The following is an 18,913-nucleotide window of genomic DNA, read 5'->3' on the forward strand; positions in this document are numbered from 1 at the left end:
AACACAGAGGTAGAAAAACTTCTCTGTTGAAAAGAAAGGGCATGAAATAAAAGGTGCAGATGAATACTCTGAGAAGAGGGAATATGTAGCTGGAGACTAAAAATTAACTATGCAAATTAGACAGAAATGGATGATGTTTGTGCTCAAATGCATTCTTTATTTCTGAAAAAGCATTTCAGTTCATAGCAGAATGAAAAACGTCTTGATTTCAAGCCACAGCACAGCAACTTACTAAAGAATAAATAAAGATTGCCAGCATTCCCATCAACACCGAGTCACACCTATACTGTAATGCCATAAAGCCTTATTAGGTTGTTCTGCTCCATAGATGATCCGTTTGAACCTTAAAGCTCTTCTGCACGTGAGATCAGTGTGGCAGACCCATGACAGGTCTGGTAGTGCATTAAGCACTTCTGTCACAAAGCAGTTGATGTGACACAATCTGTAATTCAACTGCTGACAAAAACTGCTGAATTTAAACCTGAAGTCAGCCCTACTCTATCATGTCTGAAGTCTGTGCACATAAAGATTTGAGACAAATGCCTTAAAGTAATTAAGACTTTATTAGTCTCAAAACTGTCATTCATGTCTGTCTTCAGGTTTCAAAATACTCTTAGTAGTTTTTAGGTAGCATTTCACAACTCATTACTCAAAACTGTGGAATACAGTCTTACAGATAAAATTAATGAAAGCTAATAGTTTTCATTTGATAAAGTATTCTGGAAGGAAGAAATTGACATTTAACATAATTAGAAAACAAATTTTGCAATGAAAACTTTAAGTTTTCCAATTTTTGAAAAGTAGAAACCATACTGAATGACACTAGAATTAACTCTAATACGTACACCTTGTAATAATTGCCACTCATAGTGGGGCTGGCACGGAGAATGAGCTCTACAGGGTCTTCATTATATCAGAACTGAGGCCAGCATAAAGGTTTTATGAAAGAGCAATCAACTAACCATGGCATCACCACCTCTCCTACATGAAACGAAGCTGCGATTTCCTTACAAGAACAAACATGAGTTTATCAAACATTTCAGAAATGTATCAATAACGGTTAAAGCTTGCAATCATAAGATGTGAAAAAAATGTTGGGCAAGATCCAGCATCTTCCTGAAAAACAGGTTCATGGAACTTTCATTTAAGGGAAAACCAAACAAACAAAAAAAAAAAGGGCAGAGGGACAGGGAGCTTTATGGCTAAAAAAAAATTCATCCTGTGACTTGTTTCAACTATGGAAGTAGTGAGAATAATTTCAAAAAGGCTTCATTGAAGAAGATACGGGATATAAGAGAATTTTTGTTTAGAAATAGAGGGTCAAATCAGACAGAAATGCCCTGCCATCCATTTAGCACATGGACAGATCTGAGGTGCATAAATCCTTTTATAACTTCAGAATCTACAACTGATTGTCCTTTCCACTCTCACACTGATCAGGAAACTGTATTTTCCTTCTCCACTATAAAACACTGCTTAGGAGCTGTAAGCCCATACGAGTCAAAGCTCTCACATTTTTGATTAAGGTAAAATAAAAAGTAATGATTATTATTAGGGAATGAAAACAGCACAAAGAGGAGGTGGCATCTTATGAAAAGATGCAGATTTACATTAGTTGTACCCAGTCATGAACTGAAGTAATTTTTGCAACAAGTATGAATGATTCCAGTTTGATACAGTTGATAGCAGTTTATCTCTTTTCATAAAACAATGCGTACATACACACAAAACGCCAACAAGAACTCTTCAGCATTTAACCTAAAGGCATCTAATTAATAGTAATTAGAACAGAACCCTAGTTATATGGATCACATAACATTTTTTTTTTTTTTTTTAAATAGGATGCTTATGCTAACTGCAGCCAATCATCTACGCACCACAAATTTTAATATTCAAATACAAAAATTCGTATTAATCTGTAATTCTTTTCAGAGTGTTAAAAGTTGATATTAAAATCTGTGACGATTAGAGAAATTTGAACACTTAAGTAACAACAGGAAAAAATATACTGGAATGAAACATTAGGAAAACAAAGTAGCGCTGTCCAGAGACATAACCAGACAGCTGACAGGGTATCACATTCTGTACCCCTCCATCAATTGTTCTTTAAAAATACATCACTCAGTAGAAACATTCCAGAGATTAAGTCTTGATGGTAAAAAGCTGCCATACTGTAGTCAACATTGTATTTTGTTTGATTACTAGTAGTTCCATATACAGACTATTAGACAATTTAATTTATCCATCATTTTGTAAGTCTCAAAACTAGATCTGGAAGTTCCTTTCAGAGCTTTCCTACAAAATTAAGAATGAATAATAACTTCTGCTTTTGCAATGCAGCAGAAAAACACGTATTTACCCATTTCTTTTGCATATAGTAATATTCTTACATTTTTTAAATTGTGATTGATAGTGGAAATATAAAATTTCTCAAAGCTCACACTTTTATATTTCTACAAAGCACTTCACAGGGTTATGTAATAAAAAAAGATTAACACTTGGTAAAAGGACCACATAAGTATGAGAGAAATAACACATTAAATTCATCTCTGTTTATCTGCTCATTTGCGAGTAAGGCAACCCACAAAAGCAGAAGAAAATAACCTAATGCCCAATACTGAGTCAAACCTCACAAAATACCTAGTTTTCTGAACTAAAGTGATAGAAAAGTCTATTTCTTTCCACACTTCAGATTGTGATTAATGCAGGTTTTTCGTTTAAATGTATATTTTCTCCTTGCAGTTCTTGACCATACAACAGATGATAGCTGAGACACAGCAATGGGATTAAACACCAGCAGTTGAGAATCAGTCAACAAGCCAATTACTAAAGCAGTGATGCTCAAGTTATATCTACACTGTATAACATAGCTTATGCATTCCTGACTGTTCTCTACTCTTTATAGCTGAATTGATTTTCTGCAACACAGCATTTTTTCCCCAACTACTCAGGAATTCTTCAGGTTATGGCTTCACTGGAACCCAGAATCCTATCAATGCTTTGTATTGCATTTAGGCAGTGTTGAATCATTTCATGCACAAAATTAAAGAATCAAATAAGACAAGAACATAGCAGTCACCTGAAACTTTTAAATTACTTTTATGTAAATTGTTTGCTGGCTAAAGGACAATTTCCCTTACTTGAGAACACATCTGATGATCTCCAAGACGGCAACTAAGCATCCATACACAGATTGCTTTAAATCAATACACAATATTACTAGGAAAAAAAAACAACACAACACCAAAAACTGAAAGCAATGACATGATTCATTCTTTTAATACCAACCTGTATTTCAAGTCCTACTGACAAACTCCACAGCTGCCCGAAAATACCTCCAACTCCATTCTCTTTCAGAGTCAGAGTTCTGAAAATGTCTTCCAAGTTACAGTACTTTTGTTATAGGATAACCATTTTCCAACAGTCCAACCAACAAATCTTTTCAGGCTTTAAACAAATATTTTAAACTGCTTGTCAGCAAGGATACAATTACACAAAAGAAACGTGTTAAGAAATATGTCAGCCTACGTGCCCTAGAGGTTTAAGGACATATTGAGGAAAAACAGCTATAAGGAGACACTCGTTCATTTACTTGCCACACAAGTTAGGTCCCAGGACAAGTGAGGTTTCTCAATACTACACAACTACTTCACATTAATAGCAACAACAAAAAATAAGCTTACTGTTTGACTTTCAGGAAAATCCATCTTCAGCAATTTGTGAGCACATTCTTCAAAGTCTAAGCTGCAATAAGAAAAAAAAAATTCTTCTTATCTGAGCAATATACAGCTGTACTAAAACACCTGAAAATCACTGACTTTTGTTCACTTGAAAATTTTGATTACAGCAATACTCACAGAAAAGTCCTAGTGCAGTAACTTGTATTATTGTATTGTAGAACAAAGATTTTTGTTTGAAATGATGATTTAAGAACCCACTGTCAAAATAATAGTTAATTTTCTACCTTATAAATCAAGTTCCATATGGTATTTTAAAAAAAAAAACGATGCTAAAGCAGGATTTAAAAAAAGAAGAGAATTCAAATTCGGTCACATCAAAAGAAATGCAATTGCGTATAAATTATATCATGTTTACCTTGACTGAATAGCAAGATAAATGGTACGACGAAAGGAAACCAGGTTGATTTCTGTTTTGTCATGGACAGTAACTTTCTGGCCTATGAAAGAAACACAATTTGGAAATAACAAAACATTAAGCCATATTTTTTATAATATCTATGTATCTCTTAGAACGTATCTATTTTTATTAGGTCTGCAACACATCTGTGTAAAAATACCTTTTGTATCAATACTTAAGATTTAGGCAGTATTGTGTTTGTATATTTATTTCTATCAAAGTAAAGAATTTAAAATCAATGTTCACCTTATCTATGGCTAACAGGTAAATATTTAGAGATACAGCAGAGATACAGAAAGCCTCCTTTTAAATTTTCACTCTTATGCTATGTGCTAGTATTAAACACTTAGATCTGGGAATAATTGCAGATTAAAGCCTCCCTTAACATTGCAGTGTTCTTAGTTTTATAAAATGTACAACAGAAGTCAAGCTTTCCTTTACAGTTTAACCTACAAAAAAGAAAAACAAAAAACGTGCACTCAAAACAATTCCAACAATCAAACAAAAAACAAACAAAACTCCAAAACTATCACCACTAAGTTGCCAGTCACACACTTACCATCTTCATCCTCCTCTTCATCTTCATCTTCCTCTTCATCACTACTTCCAGCCTCCTGATCTGGTTCAGACTCACTGTCACCTTCATCAAGGATTTCTGAAAGAGCAGATTAAAGGTGTACAGAACATAATAATTCAGTTACCAAAACAACAATTGATCTAACATCTGAGATTGAAAGGATGTCTCAGGCAAAGAAGGTATGCCACAACTGGCTAAAAACATAGCTGTAGGGACAATACTGAAGAAAGGGACAGGAGTATGTCAGAAAGGAGTACAATGAATTGAAAGGCAGTTATCTGAAAAACAAATGCCACCTGCAGTTAAACAATAAGACTTGTAACGATAGTTGGGTAACTAAATAGCATACAAAATACACAAAGTACATCAACACATATTTTACATATAGCATGCACATATAACATCTAATAGAATACATCTATTATGTATAAAACATGTACGCCTGTACACATACACATGTACACCTACCTTTCTTGAGTGCTTTGTATTTCTCTTCATTTTCCATAAAGTTGGGATCCATCTTGAAAACATCTTTAAAATAAAAACGAGTCTTTAAAACACGAAATGAAAATAAGGCTGTATATCAAATCTTCAGTCTGTTTTTGTGTGAAATATAATCATGGAAAATATTTCTATTTCTAACTTACTAAGAACATCCTCTGGGTTGTATTCATCTTCTAAAGGCAACATATGAGTAAACTGATCTTCCTCTTCCACTAGATCTAATCCCTCTGGAATGATTGGATGATCCTTGAAGCCATCCTTCCGTACAGCAAACATAACTTCTATCATGTACTGAACACGCATGTCAATTTTAGACTCGTGAAGAATGTGTCGAAGACGGTCAAAGATTGCTTTGGAAAAAACGAAATATTTAATATGGACAAGGACTGAACATAACACAAAACAAGAAAAGGCTAATATATTGGCTCACTATACTTACCATTAATACCTCTAGGAGAAACTTCTGTTAGCTTGAGCCCACTCTCCTTAAGAAATCCAATTGCTACTTCAATACTGTCATCAGTAGGCCTTTCAAGAAGCAAGGTGAGCATTTCCAAACATAAAACCTCATGAGCCTTTAGAAAGAATATCAGTAAAGAACCAGAATTTACAATATTTCTTTGAGGATGTCACACCATTTGTTTAATCACACAAAGAAGGCAACACGGGACAAAACTAATTAAGAGGTTGTCAACATTTCATACACAATTCAGCTATTTATATTTACACTATCTTCACAGTGAACATGACTATACTTTTGAAATATGAGTACATTCTAATAAACATTTCACCATTACTGAAAAAAACCCAACAGAATGCATTTATACAAACAAATAAAATAATACTTAGCTTACTAAAAGTAGTTTTAGCATTGCATAGTCTTTCAAAATATCTGCAAGAAGTAATGTTTCAAACTGAAGTATCTTATACACCAGGGATAGAAACCCTGGTACTTCTAACACAGAAGATGGTGAAACAAGGAAAGATACAAATTTGATTCAATTGATTCTGATCCTGTCTACAGACTTAATCATCTTTGTATGAGATTACAGTGCTGCAAGAAAATTCCATTTAGTATCTGCAGGAATTCATTTGCTTTCTATCACAAGCTATCAGAACAGTATCCCAAACATATACATAAAGTTTTGGGAAGCTCTCAGACATTAAATGCAGCAGCAAGAGATGAGAACATCACAGCCATATTATCAGACAAAATCTCTTCTCTAGAAAGTCCCAACAACTTACAGCAAGCACTGACAGGAAATCTGAACTCAGTTTTCCCATAATTTATGGAAAAGGAGAAGTAAATTCACTTGAGCTACCACTATCTTGAAGCTAAAATAAATAGAAAGCCATATAAAATATGAGCAAGTGAAAACAAAGTAACATACCACATTCTGATTCATCAAATGCGCAACGAACTTTGAAGACGTCAGACAGAGTTGCTGCAAAAGAAATAAATGACTGGAAACTGTAACACCTTACATGAAAGAAACACTTGTAACTGAGACATTCTATACTATCAATTTGTGCTTCTCAGTCAAATTAAGACATGAAAATAACTATTTTGGTATACTGGCAATTATTCTACCATTAGAACTGCATATGTCCAAGTAAAATTTAAAAATAGTATCACAATTCCAAGCTGAAATCAGTAGCCAAGCTTTCATAATACATGAGTGCTACCTTATTTAATGTACACATGGTAGGTGAAGCATAATGATACAATAATAATAATAATAATGACACACAGGTCATGGCTGTGCACCTTTGAAACACCTAACTTGAATACTCAGTACAAAATTACTCAGCAGAGTTACAAGTTTTAGCATTTTGTTTCTTCACATTTTTTACATACCTTATCATTTCTGCGATATCCTTTGCGAAAATTTAGTATCAACCTCTTGAGAATCAATTCACCAATATTTGGAAACTTTGAATTAATAATTGCCACAAGAGCCGCATAAACATGGGTAAAAATTGGAGAGGCACCCTGAGCTTGCAAAATGGATCTAGACAGCAATCCCCTGCAAATATACACAAGTTTAAGAATAAAATTTTTCTTATAATAAAACACAATGTTTTCACCCATTATGTATCACAAAATAGGATTGCATTGTTTGAATAGTTAGAAAGGTTGCTATGTGGTCATTTTCTAACAGTTGTTCACTGCAAAACCCAGGAGGAAAAAAAAAACAAAAAAGCCCTCAAAATGTGACTCTTTAAAGTACTACTTACTATAGGGTTAATAAACGGAATAGAACTCATCTGATACGTGTATAAAGGAACAGAATACTTGGTTCTAAAAGTATTAGCTACAAATGCAAATTAAATTAATCTGGTTAAGATCATATTTACTTGTACAATCACCATGATTTATAACTGATAGAATCATAGAAATACCTAATAGCAAAATAGCCTTTTCTCCAATGGGACTTACAATGGGAAAGATGAAGGTGGTAAACAGATCAGTCAGATAGTTGTAGTAAAGTGTTTTGGCTAAAAATATTTACTTCAGATAAAGGCCAGGAACACAGAAAGAAATAGACAGGCACATGTAAATTGCAAGTCATTCAAGTAAAATCAATAGATAAGCTAAAATAAAAAGGAAACATGCTATCTGCTCTACTGTCTTATTCTTCCAAGCATGTACTCCTTCCTCTACCCCTCTGCTCCCAGCCCCTTTCCTCAAGCAGGGTAGTCCCCTGCATAGGAAAATATAAGCTTTTAAAGTCAGATTAGTAACCATACACTAAACATACAGTGATGCAAGCATGTACAATACACATATTAACAGAAAAAAAAAAGTTGACTTAAATATTTCAACATTTACCTTCCTCGAACAATATTCTCCTGAAGCAGCTCATGAATAATATTTTCTATATTAGAAACATTTACTTTATTGACGAGACCGTTGATGGACTTCTTCAAGGCTTCCCAACTCATCCTCTGATATGCCAAGCTATTCAAAGGCATCACAGATTAGTAAAGCATAAATTTGTGGCAGCGCTGTTATATATACAAAAATGTGAAGATGCAATATATTAAATAAAAAAACTAAGAAAATATTCACATCACAGATATAAAAACTAGCTCACAATTATACATTAAATGACTACAAACCCACCAAACCAACATGGCATGCCAAAATGTAATTCCCCACAGATGTGGTAAAACCCAGAATGTTTGTCTTTTAATGGCATTAGGGAAAAAAAGCCTGTTTATGCTCTGTATCCCACTTTTCCATTAAGAGCAGAAGTGGAGAGGGTCATAGTCTGATTTGTTACTTTCGTTGTTGTCTGTTTGGCTGGCATTTTGTTTTCCTCAGAGACAGGTGGAAAGAGAAGATGACTTAAGAAAAATGGCTCTCATTTTTTTTCTGATTAGAAAGGTATCTCAAGAAGTGTCCCACTTATAACAACGTTCCTTAAAACCCTTCATAGTTTTGTTTTTCAAGACGAATTCTAATGTTACCTTCAACTCACCTATTTTTATCAGTAATTTGTTCTTGCATCATCCTGAGCTTGGCAGGTGGAATATATGCACCACCTGTGCGAGTAAGGATTGGATCCACTTCTTCTTTCTTCTTCTTTGAAGTGGCCTCTTCATGAGTATTTGAGCCCTGAACTGTTGACCTCTCTGGACTCCTATGATCAGGGGAAGAGAGTCTTCTCTTCCTCCTTCGATCATAATCTCTTTCTTCCCACTTTTCATAGTATCTGTCTCTCCCTCTCTCCATCCTTCTAAAAAGACAAAAAAAAAAAAAAAAAAAAAAAAAAAAGAAGCTGTTTTCCTCTTTTGTTGTTTAAAGTGAGTACCTTCATAGGAATTGAAAAACAGGTCTCAGTATTCACCTTTCTGAAGATCTGTCATCATAATACTCCCTTCTTGAATATTCTTGATCATATCTGCTGTCATCAGAATATCTTCTTCTTCTGGGAGATGGAGACCTGTCACGCTCTACATCCCTATTCACAAACCAAGACACAAAATTCTCAGTAAAAGGATTAGAGAAACTATGCTATTAGTAACTACCTGCAATGCAATCTGTTACATACACACCAACAATTCCAATTCTGCACTCCACTCTTAGTATGTGCATCACTCCAAAACAAGATGTTCCCTTTATAAATTGTTGCCAGACAGCAAAAAAATAAAAAATGAAAATAAAGAAATCGATAGAATCACCTTAAAAGGAAGCACCTCCTACCATGTGGGATAAACGCTAAATGTCAGTAACATCAAACACCAAAGGCAAGTGCCACACCGCATTTCTTGAAACTCACGTATTCACTTCAGCTACTTTTGAGGTGGTGCATGAAACAGATGCCACGAAAAATGATTGCCTTTGGTACAAGATGCTTTATTCCAATTCAAATATGAAATATAGGTAAACTGCTAGTGCTTCATCTCCTGCATCAGTACACTGTGCTTCAAACAATACTTGTACACCTCTTGCTGGCCTCCATAATCTTGCTACAAACATCAGTACTGTTCCACAAAAGAAGGTGTTATCTAATTTCCATTTTCAAGATCCCTGAGATTTTAACTGAGAATTTTAGACTAAAAGTATTTAGTCTTAATTACAAATCTATTTAACTACTGCTTTTTATACACACAAGTATTTTATTAAACCTGCAATTATTTTTCACAGCTGTTATGGTAGCGTATAAAATCATACTATATTCAGTTTTCACCTTTGTTGTTTGTTTTAATTTTTCTCTCCCTAGAAGGTGTGTACATACGTACATACATATATACACACACACACAATCACAGGGAACATAAATCAATCATTTCTACCTGTCTTCTGGAGTCAAACTTCTGTGCCGTGGACTGTATTTTTCTTTCTTTTCATGACTGGACCCATGCTTTAATAAAAGAGAAAAAAAAATTCAACTTCAAAGACATAAAACAACTAGTGTGAACACACACACATACATATAGACATCAAGGCATATGATGGCTTTAGACCACTACATATTTATAAGAAGCAATGTTCATCAAATAAAGCTAATAGCAGTCCGACTTATCACAAGGAGAGCTGCTTCTAAATAACACATACTTAAGCAGCTGCTACAGGAGACTCTAGATGCTAAGTTTTTATCACGATTTCAAGAGGCTGAACGCAGATGAAAAATCATACAGGTTACTAAAAGAAATTACAAACTGGATGAGACTGAGTATTTTCACAGTTTACCCTGTTTCTACAGGGCATTTGCTATGGATTACTGTCAGAGACTAGGCAAAATCAACCTTCAGTCTTTGTTCCTTTACTGTTTTCTTTATCCACGCATCCTTTTATACTTTGTTGTATCATGTGCAACACTGTTTACAGACATCTACCAGTCCTTGTTTAGCAAATGGCAAATGTATCTTCCCTCTTCTAAAGATTCTTTTTTACTTTTTAATTAAAAAAAACTCTCATTTTTTTCTAACCATTGTATGTTTTCTCACAGAATCATTCCTAGCTTCATAAATTTGACATGTATAAATTTAATATGCATAGTAACAACATGAAAAAGGTGGGTTTTTTGGGGATAATGAGTTCTCATGAGCTCTACAGCATTTGCCTTTGCCCAAGTAGACTAACAGAGACAAGGGTTCATAGGAGTAAAACAACGTTACTGATGTGTCTGTCTCTGGGAGTTCTCAGGTATCCTTGCAAAAGCAACTATTTTGCTGAATAACTTATTTCCCTCAGCTTTTCCTGACTAGGCTTTCTGTCATAGGTTACAGTATCCCTCCCAGCCCATTCCCAAAGCACCCAAAGAACCTACCTGGCTAAGTTACTCATTTCAACAGGTGAGAGAGCACTACTATAATCATTTGGTCAGGAAAACACAAGGACATACCTATGCTCAATACCAAAGGATATTTGAGCATCCCTGTCAAAAACTACTTTGGCGAGAAAGGCTGGAATGTAACTAGGAGCAAAACAGCCCAGGCAGGGTTGAACACAAACCCCCCCAGGAAGCTAGTGATAAAGATGTCACTCAAATTCAGTAAAATTCTAGTGAAAACAAATGTGGTATTTCTACACCCCATTTTTTCTCATTGCTTGCCAAGAAATCAGCCCTCCCACCCTCCCTGCCACTCAGAACTGTACTGTACAACCTCTAAAGCTGAAGTTCAACTTCCACGCTAAGAAACGCAGCTGACACAGTAACTTATACTTCCTTTTCTTCTTAACATCATCATTACAGTTTCAGCACCCTTTTTCCCTATTTCCCAGCCCTTATGTTCTCAGCTGAGCCACCATTCAGCCACTTTTGTTTTACTACCACTATGTAGTGCCAATAATGTTCAGAACTTCCATTGCAAGGACAGCATGCACCAGCCGCTATAACTGACTGCCTTAACAGTAACACCTCTGTTGTCAACGGCTGCCATCACCACTGTCTGCTTTACAATAAGTGTTCTATTTAATACAACATCAACAGAAATCTAGCCACCAGCAAGAAGAGAATGAGAATAATACACAACATAAGCTTCAGGGCACTTACGTTTATTTGTGTCACCCTGCTCTTCATCTCCACTTCTGCTATTTATACAAAACTCTGAACGTGCAGCAACGAGAAAATCCAAAGCGGTGACCAGTTCACCCAGAACGTTTCATCTACAATACAGAGACGACAGCAAGGATTTTATATTGCACAACACAAACGTTACATTGCCGTGCCGCAGGCCCAGCCGCGCGGCTCCCGCCCCTTCCGCCCGCTCCCCCTCCGAGCCGCGGCCCGGCACACAGGCCGCAAACGCCGGACCCGCGGGGCTCGGGAAGCGGCTCCGCCTCCTCGCAGGGGAGAGAAAGGGCAGAGAACGGAGGGACAACTCCCGCCGCCTCACCTAGACCTCGCCAAGCGACCGCAACCCCCGCTCCGCACCTACCGCCCGCCGCCGCTGTACCGCCGCCAACGCCGTCACTTCCGGCGGAACGCGATACGCAACGAACGCGACGCGCTCAGGCACCGCCCAGCGACAGCGCAACGCACAGCGCGGGGTGCCGGGCTGCGCTGCACCACGGGAAACGCAGTGCGGTAGCGGCGGTGTGCGGTTGCCATCTTGTGCGGCGGGCGGTGGCGGGCGGCTGAGGGCGATTGCCGTGCAGTGCCCGTCGGTCAGCTGTTTGGTTTAAGTGGTCGTACGGAGCGTTCGGGAAAAACAAACTGAGCAAGCAAACAAACACAAGCACTTATTTCAACAGGAAATAAGTTGATGCTGTCATCTGAAATTTGGGAATAAACGCTTTAATAAAAGCATTCTGCATTTACGACGTCAGATGTGTGAGGGGGTATCTCCACCCTAACCGCGCTTATCTGGAACAAAAGAGCTTCAGCTTGTATACGTTACCTGTGATACGTATGCAAAAGCTTCCCTGATCAGTACATGAATATTCAATATCCCCCCAAAATCGTTAACATAAGGTCCCACCTCCTTGCACATTTTGAGTGAGGGTCTCAGGACCCACAGCAATGAAGTAAGCAGTCTTCATGAGAAGAATATAAAAAATTAATTGTGCTTACTTGTTGAACACTTCACATTTTATTCACTCTCATTAATCTGGAAATACAGTGTTTATTTTGTGAGAATTCTCTTGGGACAGGGCTATTTGTACTAAAGTAAAACCCCTCCTAAATCCTGGTGATGAAAACAATGAACTCATTGCGCCCTGAGGATCACTTTGCAAATCATGACTGCAACACGCTCTGCATCCGACAGCAGTGTTCTGCTGGAAGTGCAGTGAGGAGCTGGTGAGTTTGCAGAGTTGGAACCTAACAGCTGCGACCTTATGAACATTCTGGACTTAGCACAATGGCTTTGATTGGGGCCTTGCTGCCTAACTGCATATAGCCTTTTTTTCTTTTTTGCTTGTATATTTTCTAACAGTGAAGAATATGTTTAGTTCTATAGCTTAATTAACCATAATTATGTGTCACTTTAAATAGGGCTTGATTCTACCACCAGGTTCTGTCAAGTCAAATGATCTCCAGTGGTGTTAGGACATTATATCACTAAACAATTTGACATGCTATATAAAAGGTTTTAATTTGGAAGAACCATTCCTCCCTGGTATTTATTCTCACACTGAGTACGATAATATGGATACATTTATATATAGGATACGTTTATATATATATATGTAACATATACACGTACAAACACATACAAACATCATGATGTGGCTGGATTTTGATTAATCTACTGCAGCAGTTTCAGAGTTAAGCTGCCCTGCCAAAAACTGTGATCCCACAGAAGAGTCAAGGAAAGGGAGTATCAGACCATGCCTGTGATAATTCAGCATTCATCAGTCTTTGCTCTCAAACACTTGAAGTATTTACAAAGTGAGTACAAGCTTGGTCTCACATTTTTCCAAAGGTCAGGAGTACTTTCTTTAAATTGTGCATCATGCCAGTTAAAAATACTCTGCCCTCCAGCGAGAACAGCTGTTTTTACTTATAAAGTCATAAAAGTGAACTCTCTCATTTTGTGATCCTAAGAAGATATCAACAATCTAAGAAAATCCTAATCAAAACAAACACAGGGATAAGATGTTTTAAATAATTGGAAAAGTACAGAAGTATGTTTCTGCTTACCTCTAGCTTTTAATCACAGAATTTTATTTCCTCAGCTTTTGAATTTGCAGTGGCAGTGCCTACACAGGAGACTGAAAACAGCATGTTATCTGGATGTTATAACAACTCTGACAATATGAACTGTTAAATGTTCTCACTAGATGTACCATGAACCCACTGCAAATTGAACATCACCTGCTGGCAGGGACTTGTGCCCATGAACTCTCTATGGTTTTCCATTCTGCTGGGAAAGCAATCTCTTTCCTGACCCATGCTGTGTAAGCAGGTGCCGTCAAATAAAAAGGCATATGGCATCAATGTGGCAGCACCATCTCACAAGAAGTTTCCTGTGGCTGATGGCACATGTACCATGACTCAGGCTGTCCCTCTGAACGTGCTGAGAGAGAGCAAATGGGGAGAGCTGAGCATCTCTTCAGAGGGTGTCTGAGGACAAGACCAGAAAATAAGCAGGTGCAACCTGAGGTGCAACCACCGGGAAACAACTGATTACCCCTGAGGAATAAGCTTATGTTTGAAAGCTGAGTGACATGGAGAGACCACATCCTCTCATGAATTACACTATTCAGCTTCTCTGCTTAAACACAGAATGCAGAGTAAGGGCCGGGAGAGAGATTCATTGAACAAGAAAGGAAAGGACTGTGTAATTCTGAATAGAATCAGTGAAGTGTTGTTTCTCTTTTTCCTTTCCTAAATTAAGGCTTTTGCATTTGAATTACAGAGCGGAGCCCTCTTCCGTTCATTGCTTTTCTGGCCTCCTCACCATGCAGTCTCTTCTCTGCAATGTGTTATGTAGAATTTCAGTTTTATAGAGTGTCTAGGTTTCTGATCTGGGGACATATTTTAAAAGATGTAGGTATTAATTTCGTGAAGCTGAAGAGACATTTATTTCCAAAGCCTCCTGTTTCCAAGGAAAGTTTTGAAGGGGCAGACAGCAGTGCTGGTTGGGCACTGCGTGGCAGTCTTTTTGAAGCTCCTGTGCTTGAGATCCCAAATGCACAGAGTCTGAAGCAGAGTCAAGACTCATATTTCTGAGTTCTGGAAAGGAGTAAGGCTTTAGGCATCTGCTTTTTGTTGGTATCTTACACATCTCCTTACTCTGCATGTGGTTCTCTTCATTGCTTGGAAAGCACTCAGTTCTCTATGACTGTGGTGCATGAAACCACGTACCTAACTGTAACAACCCTGATTGCCCACATTCAGAAAATAAATAAATAAGTAAACAAACAAACAAACAAATAAAAAAAAAACAAAGCAAAACCCAACAAGAACAACAAAACCACAAGAGAAACAGTATGCATTTCTGAGATATCTCAGACGTATCTACTGCCCTGTGCAAGTGCAGTAGAGAGGCACAAGGTGAAGTTAGTTCTAAACTAGCTAGTTCTGCTACCTTGTTTCATCAAGCTAGTGCAACACTGGGGATGGGCTAACAATACCGTGTTGCTTCTGATATCTGAAGTAACTGATGTCAAGTGGCTGTATGTATATTTGGGGCAGCTATAATGAACACACAGAATGCTCCTCCCTCTCTCTCTGTCCATCTCTCTCTCTCTTTTTATTTTTTAAATCTGAGCAAAACAGTACCTCAGACCTTAAAATAACTCCCAATTAATACAAAATTAAATACTGTATGAGTCAAAGTTAAAATATTAATTTCTACATATGGTAAATATAGAAACACAGAAAACAGTGATAATTCAACTGAGACTAATAGCAATTAAGCCAAACATAATTATATCTTTGAAACTTGCACAAAGGGAAAAAGGATAATGTACCCAACAAATTCATATTCAGCAGCTTAATGTTGCGCACGAACACTCCGTTAGTAAGCCACGGGAAACATAGTCAAGTTGTTTTCCCACGGCAGTTTTTGTCATTGTGCTCAAAATGATACAAGTTAAAAATTATCTCATGCTGCACTCCCTGGGTTGGCTCCTCACCTGGGATGAGCACTCCATCAGTTCCTACTCTTCTACACATAAGGAATAAAAGTTTGCATGTAGATGCTCACTGAAAAAGCAACTGTAGTAGCTCCAATATCTGATTCTTAGTACAAACACTATTTGCAGTTAATAGTACTTCATTAATTAATTACAAAATGACTTTCCTACCAGCTTCATTTGGAATACAACATTTATACACAACTAATTCCTATTAAAGATAATCAGTGTGACCTTTAGCATGCTGTAGAATTACAACTTTGTGCAAGGCTCAGACTGTGCTTTCAGATAGCTGCTACTATGCATCAGGTCCAGACTGTTACTTCACACCTCAGTAACACAAGAAATTGCATCCTCTGCAGTTTCAGCGCAAGGTCAGATAAGTTAACTGAGCCAAGCCAACAAAGAGGGGATGAGAAGCAAACATGAATTTGTTCAGAGCAGGATGTAGCTGTGCAAGACCTTCTGCTACCTTTCTTTCTCTTTTTTTTTTTTTTTTTTTTTTTTTTTTTTTTTTTTGGCAGGGGGTGTTAGGGGATGATGACAGCATTAATGCTGGTTGTTACAAATTTGTATGTGAGAAAGAGCAAGATAAAGAAAGAAACAATCTCTGACACCACAAAACCGCTTCAGAGAGATCTAATGTCTTTGCTCACCGTTACTTTTCAATACATACTAGGTAATAATCCTGCCCACAGCAGGGGGTTTGCAACTAGATGATCTTAAAGGTCCCTTCCAATCCAAAGCCATTCTAGGGTCATGGATTTACAATATTTCCTGAATGATACCTCATTTTGGTAATAAAAATGGGTAACATAGAGAAATACTCTTTTGTCCATGAAGGTACCAAGACATTCCCAGCTTGTTTTGAATCCTTGCCAAAACACAGCTATTCCCATGGTCTCAGCAGGAAGAGATGAGCAGACTGCAAACTTCCACACAGCTTCCACGGTGTGAAAATACATTACATGTGTTTTCTGTTACTTTTAATGATGCTCTCTCAGCTGTTTCTCATGTTAGTCAAAAAAGTGCATTCCTATGTAGTGGTGTGGACTGGTGGCAGAAGGAGTGCTGAAGGCACAGCTCTCCCAGGTGTGTGGTGTTTTCATTTCCTTACTTTCACTTGGTACTTACATACCTCAGAGGAACACTGGTGCTTTTCCACAGTGAGGAGTGTTCACCAAACCAAGGTGTAACATTACAGCAAATCCCCTGCAGGTGGAATAAATCTGTTTAAAATGTTGAGGCTATACGATCAATTGAACTATGTAAACATTTGGCAACTTTGTCTTCTTTAGCAACAAAAATCCATTTTTAGCACCCAACACTCATTCAGTTACGTTTTGATTCCTTTTGTTAAACCCTTCTGATGTATTTTTCCATCTCCAGTCCTGTAATGAAAGCTGTCTCTGCTGTTCCGCAGAGCTGTGGCAGCAGAGCCCTCTCGTGGGGACACCAGGCTCAGTGCCCAGAGGTGGATTTGTGCCCTGAAAGCTACAGGACACGATGACACCTTCTTTTTACCCTCCCTGCCTTAGCCAGGTCATTATGTTACTTAACCTGCTGCTCAGTGCTTTGGGGCTTTCTGTCCATGTTCTCTAATAAGCATACAAAGCTTCTTTTACTTAGCTCTTGATGTATAACTTTATCCAAATTTTACTCTTTAAATAGAATATGAATGTAAAGATACCAAAACAAAAATATTCTATGTATGTTACAATATTTTTCTGTGTTAAGGATGAATTAACTATCTGTTGCATGCTCCTAAAACTTGCTAGATAGCTACGCCTTTCTTCAACTTTTCCAAACTAGAAATGGAAATAGATGATTTTCCCATAGTTTATCTTTTTCAACAGTTAAATTAAACCTAGAAGAAAACAGGTTATTCTCCCTTCTATTGCTTCCCTGCTCTACTTTATCTGATTATTTCAAGATGCAGCAGCCACTCAAGCCAGTGAAAGACAAGTTAGCACAACTATGTCTCAGCAACTGAACATTTGAATGTGGTGTTCATCTTTCATCTCCTCAGTGATAGAGAAGGAGAGACACTGTCTGACTGCTTGCAAGGAATCCCATGTGATACTGAAGCATAAATACTTCAGCACAGACAGTATCATCATAATACACTGGGAAGGACCTGGCAATATATAGTTTACCTTGTGTTTGGTGGGCCTGAAACATAAAAAACCTGTGCACTAATTAGTTCAGAATTTTTTCCTTGTTTTGATAAATGTTTTGGTCCTGATGTCCTGACAGATGAGTCAGATCTTGACAGGACACTGCACACCCCTTGGAGTTCTGGGATTTGTAGCACATCCAGCCACAGGAGCTCCTTTTAGAAGGTTGTTTGGAAAGATATTCTTTTCTGAATTGAAACAGAGTAACAATGCTGGAAGCCCACCTGCAGTATTTCACAAAGAACTTTGTTATATAAAGAGCAGTAATCTAAAAAAGAGGGGGGAAAAAAAAAAGAAAAAAAGAAAAGAAAAAAAGGAAGCCGGAAAAGTACAGTAACAAGAAAAGAAGCAATGACATTCTAAACTGAGGTGTCTTTGTGTTAATGTATTTAATTCTTCTCTTAACAGCCACCCAATGTTGCATTAAGTGCTAGGATCTGTACAAAATGTGATGCCAGCATCTTTTCTTTGAAGTGATACATTTGATTTACAATAAAAAGTAGCTCTTCTCTATGAGAGACCAACCAGTTCAGGGTGGAAGTGATCCCAGGGTGTTCAGAATAAAAGAAGATGGCAACAACAGAACAACAAAAACCAAATCCAATAAACAAACAAAAAACCCTGAAAGCAAAAACAAACAACCAATCCAAACCAAACCAACCAACCAAACAAAAAAAAACACAAAAAATGACAAACAAATAAAAAACCATCAGAAAAGAAAAAAGCCCCAACAACAAAACAACCGAAAAACCAAGAAATCCCAACAAGCCAGCAGACGTTACAGCAAAATGTAGACCTTGAAGGAAGAGTGTCGGAAAGGCTTAATAGATAGCCACCTATACAGAGAACATAGTTCCCTGGAAGGAGGCAACATCTTTATGGACAGTGTGCTTGTGGGTATTCTGAATATCAGAATATATGTTCCATTTTAAAAACATCCTGAAAGAAAATTTATTTTAAGGAATTTTTATTGTCATAGAG

At 37.3% G+C, this 18,913-nt stretch overlaps 1 protein-coding gene across 4 annotated transcripts in view; it reads right to left on the reverse strand.

The window, feature by feature from the left end:
• Window positions 1–16,916, reverse strand: part of CWC22 (CWC22 spliceosome associated protein homolog) — a 33,511-nt gene extending 16,595 nt beyond the window's left edge. Inside the window, exons 1-14 of one of the 4 annotated variants that reach the window (XM_048953860.1) lie at window positions 16,894–16,916; window positions 11,725–11,837; window positions 10,022–10,089; window positions 9,073–9,186; window positions 8,704–8,961; window positions 8,052–8,180; window positions 7,077–7,245; window positions 6,610–6,663; window positions 5,658–5,793; window positions 5,362–5,568; window positions 5,183–5,245; window positions 4,697–4,792; window positions 4,096–4,177; window positions 3,684–3,744 (exon numbers count right to left, since the gene is read on the reverse strand). In XM_048953860.1, the coding sequence (XP_048809817.1) occupies window positions 3,684–3,744; window positions 4,096–4,177; window positions 4,697–4,792; window positions 5,183–5,245; window positions 5,362–5,568; window positions 5,658–5,793; window positions 6,610–6,663; window positions 7,077–7,245; window positions 8,052–8,180; window positions 8,704–8,961; window positions 9,073–9,186; window positions 10,022–10,089; window positions 11,725–11,751 (1,464 nt within the window). In that variant the 5' untranslated portion in view covers window positions 11,752–11,837; window positions 16,894–16,916. Of the gene's footprint in view, window positions 1–3,683; window positions 3,745–4,095; window positions 4,178–4,696; window positions 4,793–5,182; window positions 5,246–5,361; window positions 5,569–5,657; window positions 5,794–6,609; window positions 6,664–7,076; window positions 7,246–8,051; window positions 8,181–8,703; window positions 8,962–9,072; window positions 9,187–10,021; window positions 10,090–11,724; window positions 11,838–12,067; window positions 12,236–16,893 lie in introns of those variants that run through there. The other 3 variants (XM_048953862.1, XM_048953864.1, XM_048953863.1) reach the window with 3 other exon arrangements.
• Window positions 16,917–18,913: the final 1,997 nt, after the last annotated feature.

The sequence above is a fragment of the Lagopus muta genome, chromosome 8, assembly GCF_023343835.1.
Source record: "Lagopus muta isolate bLagMut1 chromosome 8, bLagMut1 primary, whole genome shotgun sequence".
Taxonomy (NCBI): Eukaryota; Metazoa; Chordata; class Aves; order Galliformes; family Phasianidae; genus Lagopus; species Lagopus muta.